The sequence below is a fragment of the Nerophis lumbriciformis genome, linkage group LG28 (genome assembly GCF_033978685.3).
Source record: "Nerophis lumbriciformis linkage group LG28, RoL_Nlum_v2.1, whole genome shotgun sequence".
NCBI lineage: Eukaryota > Metazoa > Chordata > Actinopteri > Syngnathiformes > Syngnathidae > Nerophis > Nerophis lumbriciformis.
Genome location: NC_084575.2, coordinates 21,572,100 through 21,587,038, shown reverse-complemented (window position 1 = coordinate 21,587,038; position 14,939 = coordinate 21,572,100). Strand labels below are relative to the sequence as shown.

At 39.8% G+C, this 14,939-nt stretch overlaps 1 protein-coding gene across 2 annotated transcripts in view; it reads right to left on the bottom strand.

The window, feature by feature from the left end:
- Nucleotides 1–14,939, bottom strand: part of phf20a (PHD finger protein 20, a) — a 37,492-nt gene that overhangs the window by 10,180 nt on the left and 12,373 nt on the right. Inside the window, exons 7-15 of one of the 2 annotated variants that reach the window (XM_061923861.2) lie at nt 13,414–13,464; nt 13,044–13,313; nt 12,593–12,784; nt 12,411–12,506; nt 7,597–7,752; nt 3,133–3,305; nt 2,954–3,053; nt 1,277–1,472; nt 750–1,194 (exon numbers count right to left, since the gene is read on the bottom strand). In XM_061923861.2, the coding sequence (XP_061779845.2) occupies nt 750–1,194; nt 1,277–1,472; nt 2,954–3,053; nt 3,133–3,305; nt 7,597–7,752; nt 12,411–12,506; nt 12,593–12,784; nt 13,044–13,313; nt 13,414–13,464 (1,679 nt within the window). The remainder of the gene's footprint in view (nt 1–749; nt 1,195–1,276; nt 1,473–2,953; nt 3,054–3,132; nt 3,306–7,596; nt 7,753–12,410; nt 12,507–12,592; nt 12,785–13,043; nt 13,314–13,413; nt 13,465–14,939) is intronic. The other variant, XM_061923862.2, reaches the window with a different exon arrangement.

Genomic DNA, 14,939 nt, shown 5'->3' with positions numbered 1-14,939 from the left:
ATAGACCTACTCTCTTACGTGAATGAGATAAATAATATTATTTGATGTTTTACGGTAATGTGTTAATAATTTCACACATAAAACCTACTCAGTGGCCTAGTGGTTAAGAGTGTCCGCCCTGAGAACGGTAGGTCGTGAGTTCAAACCCCGGCCGAGTCATACCAAAGACTATAAAAAATGGGACCCATTACCTCCCTGCTTGGCACTCAACATCAAGGGTTGGAATTGGGGGTTAAATCACCAAAAATGATTCCCTGGCGCGGCCACCACTGTTGCTCACTGCTCCCCTCACCTCCCAGGGGGTGATCAAGGGTGATGGGTCAAATGCAGAGAATAATTTCGCCACAACCTAGTGTGTGTGTGACAATCATTGGTACTTTAACTTTTAATAAGTCGCTCCCGAGTACAAGTCACACCCCCGGCCAAACTATGAAAAAAACTGCGATTTATAATCGGAAAAATACGGCAGTTAAATTGATATGCTGATTTTGTTAGCCTGGCAATAGCACTCACAATAAATACAGAAAAATCTACAGTTAATACATGTGATTGGTATTGGTCGATCTCACTCATGGATGTATTGTATCGGAACCGGCAGCACGAATCCCTGATTGGAACATTGCAATTCATTGAGAAGCACCTGAATGTTTTTGAATTTCTTAAAAAAAAAAAAAAATCTAAATTTGACCAAAAAAGATTCATTTTAGCCAAAACCTTACATTTCGAATCCAAATTGAAAAAGAACCAACCTTGTTTTTCACGGTGATGGACTTGGGTTTGTCCGTGTCCAGCAGGCTGCCAAAACGCTGCTCTCGCTCCAGCAGCTCCTCAGTGCTTCTCAAACTGTCTTCTAGCTCGGAGCCCTGTCGGGTCTCCACCACCAGCCTCTGCTCCACCGCAGGGTAGTACGCCCGTGGTTTTTGGTAGCAGTGTTCGCTGGTGATGTACGAGTCCTGGAATGACGGGAATGGGGACGACGAGGACGACGAGGAAGACGAGGTGGCAGCGGCTGCAGTCCGGCTTAGTTTCTCCAGGGCGTTGGACATTAAAATCTCGCCCCGACTCATGTCCTCATCGGGAGTCACGGGAGAGGGCGCGGTGTTGCTGCCGCGACAAGAGTCAGAGCTAATCGGTGGCCTTGCATTACTCTTCCAAGGTTGGCACCACAGCTTCAGGTCAGGATGTGTGTTGTTCCTGAGGACAAGACAGGCATGAAGATGTTTTTTTTTATTTTAGCGCTCAACAAAACAACTTCATGCAGTGTCCCTGGACTCACTGTAAAACGTTCATCTTCAGATGCAGTCCATTGAGGACTTCCACCACATGATGCACATCTCCAAGTAGTTGGTGTGTGGTGGTGATCTTTTTGGAGTTTTGATGAGAGTAGTTTTCTTCCAAGAAGGACAAGCCGTACATATGACCATTGTTCAACCATTCACGGTCATACCAGTAGCGCAGACTCTGCCTCTGGCCTGCAAATAATCAGAAAAGTGTACCGTAAAATCCGGACTACAAGCCACTACTTTTTTTTCTAGGCTTATAAAATGGTGCGGAAAATGTATAGATTTTTCTTCGCTAACGGGCAGCTATAAAGTAAATTAAGACATGCACCTGGGGATAGGTTGATTGGCAACACTAAATTGGCTCTAGTGTGTGAATGTGAGTGTGAATGTTGTCTGTCTATCTGTGTTGGCCCTGCGATGAGGTGGCGACTTCTCCAAGGTGTACCCCGCCTTCCGCCCGAATGCAGCTGAGATAGGCTCCAGCACCCCCCGCGACCCCAAAAGGGACAAGCGGTAGAAAATGGATGGATGGAATAGCAACAAGCAAACACACTGAATAGGGGTTATAGTTTTTGCTATGTCGCCACCTTATGGACAAGTTTTCTCACTGCAGGTGCTGCAGTGGCCGCATTGTCCATGTGTTAAGGCTTTTTTTTCAGTTGCCGTTCCGTCTTTTAGCCGTCCATAGTGCTTCTACACATATGGATTATTCATTTATCATTCCAAGCAACGTTTGTAAGTTTTACAGCATAAGTACAAACATTTTACCTACTAAACCATCCCATGTGTGATGTCTGTCAGAGTGTTTTTATGCATATTTGTACAAGCTATGGTAATTAAATGAAGCTAGCGTCGTTAGCATTAGCTACTATGCTAACACGTTTACGAGTGTCTTTCTTAGTATTATTAACTTACAACGGAATTTTTTATTTGTATGGTTTCAGTTTTCGTGAATTCACCAAAGCGTCACCGTAAAGTTATTGAGTCTGTTAAGCTGAGTGGAGAGCTAGCTTCCGCAACTAGTGGGTCCATGATAATCACTTCAGTTTTGTTTGATTAGCCGTTTTACTGCTGTTACAGGTGCCGTTTGGAAAAAATTAAGGTATTAACATTTACAAAATAAAGGCCAAAAGTATGGACACACCTTCTCATTTCAATGCGTTGTCTTTATTTTCCAAGACTATTTACCTTGTAGATTGTCACTGAAGGCATCAAAACTATGACACCTGTGAAGTGAAAACCATTTCAGGTGACTATCTCTTAAAGCTCATCGGGAGAATGCCAAGAGTCTGCAAAGCAGTAATCAGAGCAAAGGTGGCTATTTTGAAGAAACTAGAATACAAAACATGTTTTCAGTTATTTCACCTTTTTTTGTTGAGTACATAACTCCACATGTGTTCATTCATAGTTTTGATGCCTTCAGTGACAATCTACAATGTAAATAGTCATGAAAATAAAGAAAACGCATTGAATGAGAAGGTGTGTCCAAACTTTTGGCCTGTACTGTATATCTGCGGCTTCTAAAATTTGGTGGGTGCGGCTTAAATACGTGTGCGCTCTATCGCCTGGAAATGATGGTAATTACGCATATTTGGCTGGATTTAAATGTCTATTTTTCATTTATAACATTTTTAAATGTAGCGTCTCAGCAACTCAATTCATTTCCTCACCTGGAGGGTCTCTGCAAATGTAACAAGCGTATCTGTCTGGAACGTTGTCTTCCAGCAAGCCCATGCATGTGCCATGCTGCCAGCATAAACAATCTTCACACTGAGGATGAGAAATTCAGAAAACAGTTTAAAACTTGAAAAAAAAAAAATCACTAAATTGTACAAATTTTAAATCGTACCTGGATCATGAAATCGTTCTCTTCTTCCACCTCACAGATGCATCGTACAATCTCTTGGTCGTTGCTCGCAGCACCAGAATCCAGGCTGAGGGGCGGGGTTGTTAAATCCACTCCGTAGTCCTCATCACTCCATCCACAGCTGTCAGTAGACCAGTCACTTAAACTGTCGTCATCTAGAGTGATAAGAACAAACCAGTAACAAAAGAGTGGCAATGACAAAGCAGAAACCTGAAAGACTGTTCAAATAATATCATTTTAGGACTGTTTGAACTTGATATAATTCTAGAACGGTTTGAATGTAATGATATAATTCGGTTTGAACGGAATAAGTTTAATACAGTGGAACCTCAATTTACGAACCCCTCATTGCACAAACTTTTAGATGTATGAACCACAGCCCTAATAAAATCATGCTTTGGTGTACAAACCTTGTCTCAATATAAGAACGTTTCATCCACTCATTGTGTGTCTCGCAGCGCCACCATTTTGTTCCTGCAACACAGCCATCGCTGTGCTTATTCAGTCAGACGAGCACAGTGCTGCTGTGAACTACTGTGCCACGTTGTGTGCCTTTTTACACATTTTCTAGTTTTGCTAGCTCAATAGGAGTCGAAAGAAAGCAACGGACAAACGATGTGTGGTTTAAAATGGGGATGTCCCGATCAGCATTTTTGATCTCCGATCCAATCCAATTTTTTTGTCCTTGAATCCGATCCGATTCAGAGTCTCTATCCGATACTGCGATCCGGAATGTTAAGGCAGAATATCAAGGAAATTTACATAAATGCAAGTGGAATGTTGTCATTGTAAGGAGAAGGAACATTTGTTTGGGAAAATAATGTGCTCATTTATCTCCGACACACTCAGCCGCCCCGTACTAAACTAAACAATGTGGAGACGGTCCCTTGAAACAATGACTAAAATACGGAGCTAAAGCTAACAAGAACAATCCAAACACCTACACCACATCTCATTTGCTTGTGTTGTAACTTGTGCACGACATTATCGATATAACATCAACGCACAAACAGAACCGCAGTCGCAACTTCAGAGGCCCTCTCTTTTTTACAGCCTCAAATTGTATCCTTACTCGTCGTCAAGCTCAGTTCCGTCCTTCACAATAATAGTGCGGTGCGCCACATCCAGTCTAACTGCGCTAACAAAATAAAGGTTTCAAAAATGTAACTTACACAAGCATAATGTACTTAAAACACTTTTTGATACATTTACACAATTATTATGCTCTGACTTAAAACACTGGTCAAAATTGTCCTAAGATGTATTGCACCATGAAATGTGAGGATTTTTGTATTTAATTAAACATTTTATGTGACACAAAAAACACACACTCTGTGCTGGTAAAATTAGTGTAAAAGGTAAAAAAACTGACTTAAAAACTAAACGTTATCGATTTTTATATTGCTGTTATTTAAATGTACTTTTATTTATATTATTGTTCTTACTTGTTTGTTATTAATTCATATCCATTTTTTTAAACAATACTTAAAGTTTAGTTGTGGTGGCCCAATAAATACTCAAGTTTTCAAATTAATGAATAATTGTGTTATTAATCGTGATTACAATATCAATCAAAACTAGAGTTTAGGCAATTCAGGTAGGAACTGCGTGTGGATGCCCCAATCATTGCTGAAGATGAATGACTGCAAAATTAATTTAACGAAAAAGTTTGAATAAACAGCAGGAATGGTTTAAATATTGAAGAGCTGAAGCTCAACTGAAATGCTAGTGGGATGTAAAATGAATGGTAGAAACATACTAAGAATATAGAAATGATAATCGTCTGTCGTAATGGTTTGAATTAAACTATTTGACTCAAAGTTTTAAAATTGCCAACATTTTTTTTGTTTTTTAGTCCCTTCCAGGATTCAAACACACATTACTTGGGTGAAAGGCACGGGTATTATCCTCTTCGCCAAACAGCCCTGCTGTCCACATATTGTTTCACTTTGGCTGTCAAAGGGAGATATTCAGCCATTAAAAATGACATCTAATTTCCCAGAATTATTTGTTGCAACAGTACTACGTTTTCAGCTAATGTTGGAGACAAAGCAACATTATTTTACAATTAAATATTTTACCCACTTCTATGAATATTTACTTGCAAACAAGCTAACATTTAGAGGGGAAAATTGAACTTATAATAGTATGGGAATTATAGACATCCCTGGCTAAATGATAACACTTTAAAGGTGCCATATGTAATAATTTCATCTCAAGTCATCATTAAATCGCCCTAATATATCAAAAGGCATTAATAAATTAGTTTTTTTTTCCAAATACCTTTATAACTGATAACATGGTCCAGCTGGGAAATGCTCATACAGCCCCAAAAGAGGTTGCCAGTTACACACTGCCATCTTAGTCTGCCACTGGTAAAGATACTAAACATGTCAGACCTTAGTAAATCTGAAAGGCTTTGTTACGGTTTTCAACTTTTTTTTTCAAATTTTAGACTAAATAAATGTTTTTCGACCACAACAAATAGATTTCCAATTGTGTTGATTCTGTTGAACATTTACTAGCACTCAATGTAATTTTCAGGGAGGAAAAACAATATCCTTAAGTGAGAATGGTGGACCGTTTTGAATGAAAATTAAAAAAATTATGAAATGATGGATACTGTAAGAACTTGGAATATTCCCGCTTTAATTGGCAGATAGCTTTATTGGCCTGACTAAGACAAACATTTTAATGGTGGAACGGTTGAAATTGGTTAAAAGACATGGGAGCCAGAAGATTAAAAAAGGGGGTAAATACTGGAAAATTATGAATGACAGTAAAACTGATAATTTTTGGAAAGGTTTGTTGAAAGAGTACACACGTCCTGAATGCGCTGAACATTTTGACGTTTGAACGGGATCAATCCGATGAAGAATGGAGTCATGGATGACCGAAGAACAAAGTGGGAGAGGTAGAATAAATGAACAATGGTGACGAATAACATAAGTGCCTATTGGCATTCACAATAATCGCGGTTATTATTTTTGCCATAATCGTTCAACCCTAGGATTGGTGACAGTGCGTGTGCATGTTGTCAAAAGAAGACAGTTGAGCCAGTTATTAAAGAGAAAGTTAATCCATCACCCCTTACTAAAATATAGAGATGTCCGATAACGGCTTTTTTGCCGATAGCTGATGCTCCGATATTGTCCAACTCTTAATTACAGATTCCGATATTAACCGATACCGATACATACAGTCGTGGAATTAACACATTATTATGCTTAATTTTTTTGTGATGTCCCGCTGGATGCATTAAACAATGTAACAAGGTTTTCCAAAATAAATCAACTCAAGTTATGGAAAAAAATGCCAACATGGCACTGCCATATTCATTATTGAAGTCACAAAGTGCATAATTTTTTTTAACATGCCTCAAAACAGCAGCTTGGAATTTGGGACATGCTCTCCCTGAGAGCGCATGAGGAGGTTGAGGTGGGCGGGGTTGAGGTGGTTGGGTAGCGGGGGGTGTATATTGTAGCGTTCCGGAAGAGTTAGTGCTGCAAGGGGTTCTAGGTATTTGTTCTGTTGTGTTACAGTGCGGATGTTCTCCCGAAATGTGTTTGTCATTCTTGTTTGGTGTGGGTTCACAGTGTTGCGCATATTTGTAACAGTTTTAAAGTTGTTTATACGGCCACCCTCAGTGTGACCTGTATGGCTGTTGACCAAGTATGCTTGCATTCAATTGTGTGTGTGAAAAGCCGTAGATATTGTGTGACGGCCGGCACGCAAAGGCAGTGCCTTTAAGGCACGCCCCCAATATTGTTGTCTGGGTGGAAATCGGGAGAAATTCGTGAGAATGGTTGCCCTGGGAGATTTTCGGGAGAAGCACTGAAATTCGGGAGTCTCCCAGGAAAATCGGGAGGGTTGGCAAGTATGACTGGGAGATGCAACTGCTCTGCACTTCTCCCTACGTCCGTGTACTACTCCGTAGAGCGGCGTTTTAAAAAGTAATACATTTTACTTTTTGAAAACGATACCGATAATTTCCGATATTACATTTTAAAGCATTTATCGGCCGTTAATATCGGCAGTTCGATATTATCAAACATCTCTACTAAAATATATAATTTTGTCGAGGCTGGAACCCATCATTCTTGTTTACATTGTTTGTTATGGAGAAATTTGCTTCAATATACAAACCTTTCTTTTTATGAACCCTGTTTAACAACCACCGTGTTCCTAAATTGAGGTTCCACTGTAAACATTTGTGAGTTACAAGATAAAACAACAAGTTAAAGAACAATTTGGGGTTCAAACAAGAGAACACCTATTGAAACCAACGCCAACAGCGTGTTGGTTGTGCGTGACAGAGAAAGCAGGTGTGCTGCAGCTCACAGACAAGAGTGGAAGTAGAAGAATGAAGGAGCCATGGACAGTCACATCACATGCACACAGGGTACACACACACACACACACACACGCGCGTTCAGAGATACCCACCATCCACATTTATCTGCATTGAGTCGCTGTATCCAGGCCTGCTGCGATAGGCCTCAGGCTTGTGATTGTGTGGGGGGGGATGTTTGAATGGCATTTTCAATTTGGGTGGAGGGCACAATACTGAGATGTCAATATTCTCCTCACTACCTGTGCAGTCTGTTCATACAGGGAAGGGGGAAGCAGATGTGAAACAAGTTTGAAAATAGATTTCATTTGACGTATGCCTATTGGGGATGAGACAAGCATTATGGAACAATGGGATCAATTCAAAAACACTCAGGGACGCCGTCAACATTTGGATGTACTCTACCATTATTTCAGGCCATTAAATGTGGTTAGGGATGCATTGATTATACATTTTGACTGTATGCTTGTAGACTGAGTACCCGGTAATAATCAGGTTCACAATTATGCATTGATTAACTTCACAGCACAAAAATACGTAAAATCAAAGACATTCCTAGGAGATTGTGATGTTATTTATTACTGTCGGAAATTACAGTAGTCAAATATTAACATAACGGTACAAAATAATATATATAAACAAAGAGTATTAAAAATTAATAATGTTTTGTATTACTGTAAGACTAAGATTAACTATATTCATCAGCCAGGGGAGAATAATAAAATATAATTATGCCTAATTATTCATTTTTAATACTCTTTTAAAAGTTACTTTACACTTGCTATATTACCGTAACTTACAATACCTATAGTTTATTCAACATCGATAGGAAAAAGCAATCTTTAAAGTACCAGTAGTGCAAAAACAATTTTGACTTTATATGCTTAATTGTGTTTCATTGTATCCATTAAACCATATCCAATTGTATTTACGATCTGCAAAGTACCGTCTGAATATCACAAAATGCCACAAATTCAGTAATTTCGAGCTGCACAATTAATCAAAGTTTATTCGTGATGACGATTTTGGCCGCTACGATTAAATGAGAGTCTGTGATATTCAAATTTAAAAATCAGGCTCCGCTGCATATCACTGACCAAAAGTCAGTGGACTCATGTGAGAGCAAATAAGAGTGAGTGAGAGGGTGACAGACAGTTATCAGCTGTTCGCCTGTAGCTACCGAAAAGATTTGGAAAAATAAATGCATTATTACAGTGGTGCCCCTCTCTCCCATAGAGTGACCCATATTTTATTGCTTAAAAAAACACGCCCGCACGCCTCACCGTTCTCTCGGCATCCTCCCGCAAACCCTGAAATGCCACAATAAGTTGCACGGCAAAGCTGCGCTGGTGTGCACATTTAAACAAATTATTATGTTGCGGCGGCAGGTTAAGCATTAGAAATACTTTCCTTCTTTCCTCAACCGCCATTGTTTGCCCGTGACGTGAAGCTAATAATCCAAACAGTTACGGTTGCTCACAGAGCTGTCCCCGCCCGTCAACGGCTTACAGCCCCGACCGACGTACAGAGTACTGGAACATCAACCCTGGACTAAGGGACCGACACCATATCCATCCATCTCTCAAACACACGCATAAATAACAGATGTAATACGTTTTATTTAGCAAAGACACAAACCGTAGAAAATGGTTGGATTAATGGATGTCCTATATACACTGAGCAGCACAGTGTGTTCCTTATATCTGTCTTTTCTGCATAATCTTATTTTTTTCACTTATTTGCACTTTATGATCGCACTCTGCAAAGGCATATGTATTTTTAGTTAGCCCTTTGTAAATTTGTATTATATTTAATTTTGAAATGAACGCACAGTTAACACTTATTTGTGTTTAAAATAGAAAGGGCAATAAAATTAGGTTGACATAACATTGTAAATAATCATAACAATCGTGATTTCAACATTGATAAAAAATAATCGTGATTATTATTTTGGCCATGATTGTGCAGCCCTACGGTCAGCCATTTTTGAATATTCCGCTCCGAACGTCTTCGGTAATTTCCGTAGATTGACCTCACTGGAGTAACACTTCTGCACTTCGACCATAGTATCAGATCAGTCATACTGGAAATACGCAAAAATGATCATAATACCAGGGCGTCTAGTGAGGGGCATTTTGTACTCCCTCGTCCCAGGAAGAATGCTTTGCGGAAATCTTTTATTCATAGATCTGTATCACTCTGGAATAACCTGCCTCAAATTCTCACCAGCATTGAAAGTAAACAGGTTTTTAAAAGGAAAGTAATATTTTATCTGAGTCTGTAATTTAGTTTGCTTATTGATGATTTTTGTTTGGTTTTGTATTGTGTAGCTCTATTTATATGGTAATTATTATTCTGTGACTGTAAATTGTTTGCTTGTTTTCTTATTGATGCTTTTATTTGTTTCTGTATTTGTGTCGTTATAATTATGTTTTACTTGTAATTGTATTGAGTTGGTGGACCCCAGGAAGACTAGTGGGTTGTTGTGGCAACTAGCTAATGGGGATCCTTAATAAAAATCAATAATAAAATCATTCACAATCCTTACGTAAGACGTGAACACATATGTTTTTCTTTTTTTATGCATTCTAAGTCGTAAATAAATACATAAAAAGTCCACTAACAATGTAGTCAATGGAGGCTCTCTATTCCTCCCACAAAACCCTCTAAATAAACATCCAAAACCCGCCAACAATGCCCTATATACATATCGTGACCTGAATATTAACCAAATATTAGCAATGTTGTTATTATAAGCGCTAACGCAGATAAACTATTTTTTAGCGGCGGATTGACAACACCCAGCTAAGTAACCCTCTGCTGCTTTACTGTGAGCTGGCCGCGATATCCTACTGGTCTCGCATTATCGCGTCTCGGCTCGTCAAAGTTATTCTAGATTATAAAACCTGCCTCTCATTTGGATATTAGGAGGATTTAGCCATGTAACTAGAAGTTGTTAATCTGTGACATTCAATGTATACCTGGAGACAAACACACACAACCGAAGGTGTCTGCAGGAATAATTTTCATGATTAATTCTTCATATAAAGGGGAATATATGGACATCCTATCAGTCGTCATCACAGTGAGAGCAGACATTGTACAGTAAGCTATATTTATCATGTTTGTAGTTTGTATTTTTTGTTTGGCACTTAGCAACACTGCTACACGATGCTTGGTGTTTCACTAAAGCAAGATCTGTTTAGCAGAGCTTGTTAAACTTGTAGCTCATCCACCTTATATTCAGGATCAAAAATATAAGGTTCTGAATCATATTTTTTCTCCAAAGTAATCGTTTTTGGCTCTCACAAAGTCTGCATGATTTACCGCAAGTCTTGAACTATAAAATGCAGTTCAATGGTTGGAATCTGCGCTTTTGAGTGACTTATGGGATATTACTCGGGATGTCGCATAATGGCTTTTTGCCGATATCCGATATTCTCCAACTCTTTAATTACCGATACAGATATCAATCGATACCGATATCAACCGATATGTACAGTCGTGGAATTAACACATTATTATGCCTAATTTGGACAACCAGGTATGGTGAAGATAAGGTACTTTTTTTTTTAATTAATAAAATAAGATAAATAAATTAAAAACATTTTCTTGAATAAAAAAAGAAAGTAAAACAATATAAAAAGTTACATAGAAACTAGTAATTAATGAAAATTAGTAAAATTAACTGTTAAAGGTTAGTACTATTAGTGGACCAGCAGCACGCATAATAATGTGTGCTTACGGACTGTATCCCTTGCAGACTGTATGGATATATATTGATATATTATGTAGGAACCAGAATATTAATAACAGAAAGAAACAACCCTTTTGTGTGAATGAGTGTGAATGAGTGTAAATGGGGGAGGGAGGTTTTTTGGGTTGGTGCACTAATTGTAAGTGTATCTTGTGTTTTTTATGTTGATTTAATAAAAAAAAAAAAAAAAAAAAAACGATACCGATACGATAATTAAAAAAACGATACCGATAATTTCCGATATTACATTTTAACGCATTTATCGGCCGATATTATCGGACATCTCTAATATATATATATATATATATATATATATATATATATATATTTTAATACTGGTCCCCAGACACATTTTTTGCTGTCAATGTGGGCCCCCCCGAGTCAAAATAATTGCCCAGGTCTGCTTTAACCGCAACTTTCCTTTGGCAGGTTTTGCAAGTGGGTAAGATATCGTCTTCAATTACTTCCTGGTCATTTTTTACGTACCCAAACTGTTGCCACACTGCCGACTACAGCATTTTTTGGGGGTGAGAACAGTTTGCAGCTTTGTCCTGCCGCCATTTAAAGCTACGAGAGCGTGTATCTCGAATGGAGCGTGTAAATTTGTTTTCATCCCGTGCAGGTTGTGCCGAAAATGACGTACCGGCATAATGTCCGTTTAAGGCGAATGAGGAGGACTCTAACACATGGTGTAATGTCGCCTTTGCACTTAAATAACCGTGACGTTTTGAATCACGGCTAATAGTAAAACCGGTTAATCATTGGGTCCCTGAATGTCATATGGCTCATCGGTGGAAGGGAGCCGACACGTACACATACGTACATGCATAACTGAGAGCGATAAGTGTTTGAATGTGTTCAGGTTAGTCATTATTAATTCCACAGTACAATCTGCCTTTCGTGCTGTTGCAATGTAATTAAATCAGGCTTAAGAGATGTGAGAGCATATTATTGGATTGGCTGAATGGGGTGATGGATCCGGTAACAGATGTAACACTTCTCCCACACACAGAGGTTCAGCCACCACAGCAAACAGGACAAAATGGGGGACTCCCATACTGTTCAGCTAAGCCACTTTCACAATGTAACAGTGAGTGGACATGCAGAGCTGCAGATGTATGCAATGGCATGATGCACAAAAGCCTTGCTTACCAGACTGGAGCTTTTTCTTTTTCTTCCTCTTCTTTAGCTTAATGCGAAGGAAGTCCTTCTGTTTGGGTTTTTCTTTTGGCCTGTCTTTCATTAGACCTAGAAAATTTGCAAGAAATGTGTGCAACTTAACACTGCTATTATCCGCAAGTGTGGTCATTTTACACGGGGGAAATATTACTGACCAAAGTCAAAGCTGCACTTGTCTGCCACTTTATCCTGTAGGCATCCATTTCTGTTCAGCTGGTTCTCCTTGCTTTTCTCCCTGAGTAGCGCCCTCTGCTGGTGGCCATGCATGTTGATTGCAGAGGGAGCAGATGTGCGTCTGCCTGCAGGTTTCACTTCACCTCGAGTAGCTGCAGCAGCTACAACAGTGTCTGGGGGGGAAATGTGCGCATTGGGCAAATATGAGATGGTTGGAACCTGCAATAATGTGTTACTTAATGTTGATTTATCGAAGCCACCAGAATCATGAGACTGTGCACTACTAATTAACCATCAATAATGCGGATTCCTGTTTTTAGATGAACACAACCGGTTTAGAACCAGTTGAATCTGCTTGATTAGCATTTAGTGTGAGCCTCGTGAGCACGCTCGTGCTGACTTTCTCTATCTATCCAATGAGGAACTACTCACGCATAGAAGCCGAAATGGTTCTCCTTCTCTTTGGGCCGTCCAGACTGGAGCCTGTGGCTTGTTTTTCTGATGCTCTGGTCTGGATGCTCCTGGAGGGGCTGCACTCGGACTCCAGAGGTTGCTCCTCACCATGGTAATATTTCATATGGTAATGCAACAGCTTAGCCTTACGGAATGACTTTGTGCAGCCGGGGGCACTACACTTAAACGGGTTGTGGTCGAGGTTGATGGAGAGTACGGGAGGAGGTTGGTTTTTGATGACGCGGTACACTGCAAAGTGCAATGGGACAAGTCAGGTATGATTCAGAGACGTCTATTAAAATGCAACGTATCTTTTATAACAGAGGCACACATTTCAGGATGCACTCACGTGGTTCTCTGCTGAATCTGTTTGGATTGTGGAAACCCTGCTTCCTCACCGCTGTCAAAGACAAGAGTGACAAAGACATTCATCAGACTTTCCTCAGCCCCCACATTAGTATTAGGTATGTTCCGATCAGGAATTTTTGCTGCTGATTCCAATCATCCATGAGCGAGACCGGCCCATTATTCTTTTTATTTATGGTGAGTGCTATTGAAAGTTCAACAATATCAGCAACATATTTAAAGGCCTACTGAAATGAATTTTTTTTATTTTAACGGGGATAGCAGATCCATTCTATGTGTCATACTTGATCATTTCGCGATTTTGCCATATTTTTGCTGAAAGGATTTAGTATAGAACAACGACGATAAAGTTCTCAACTTTTGGTCGCTGATAAAAAAAAAGCCTTGCCTGTACCGGAAGTAGCGTGACGTCACAAGTTGAAAGTCTCCTCACATTTCCCCGTTGTTTACACCAGCAGCGAGAGCGATTGGGACCGAGAAAGCGACGATTACCCCATTAATTTGAGCCAGGATGAAAGATTCGTGGATGAGGAACGTGAGAGTGAAGTATTAGAGTGCAGTGCAGGACGCATCTTTTTTCGCTCTGACCGTAACTTAGGTACAAGAGCTCATTGGATTCCACACTCTCTCCTTTTTCTATTGTGGATCACGGATTTGTATTATAAACCACCTCGGATACTATATCCTCTTGAAAATGAGAGTCGAGAACGCGAAATGGACATTCACAGTGACTTTTATCTCCACGACAATACATCAGTGAAGCACTTTAGCTACGGAGCTAACGTGATAGCATCGGGCTTAACTGCAGATAGAAACAAAATAAATAAACCCCTGACTGGAAGGATAGACAGAAAATCAACAATACTATTAAACCATGGACCTGTAACTACACGGTTAATGCTTTCCTGCCTGGCGAAGCTTAACAATGCTGTTGCTAACGACGCCATTGAATCTAACTTCGCTACGGACCTCGACAGAGCTATGATAAAAACATTAGCTCTCCACTTACGCCAACCCTCATCTGCTCATCAACACCGAAGCTTACCTGCGTTCCAGCGATCGACGGAGCGACGAAGGACTTCACCCGATCATCGATGCGGTCGGCGGCTAGCGTCGGATAGCGCGTCTGCTATCCAAGTCAAAGTCCTCCTGGTTGTGTTGCTGTAGCCAGACGCTAATACACCGATCGCATCTACAGGTTTCTTCTTTGCAGTCTCCATTGTTCATTAAACAAATTGCAAAAGATTCACCAACACAGATGTCCAGAATACTGTGGAATTTTGCGACGAAAACTGAGCTTTTTGTATTGGATACAATGGCGTCCCAATACTTCCGTTTCAACCATCGACGTCACGCGCATACGTCATCATACCTAGACGTTTTCAACCGGAAGTTTCGCAGGAAATTTAAAATTGCACTTTATAAGTTAACCCGTCGTATTGGCATGTGTTGCAATGTTAAGATTTCATCATTGATGTATAAACTATCAGACTGCGTGGTCGGTAGTCG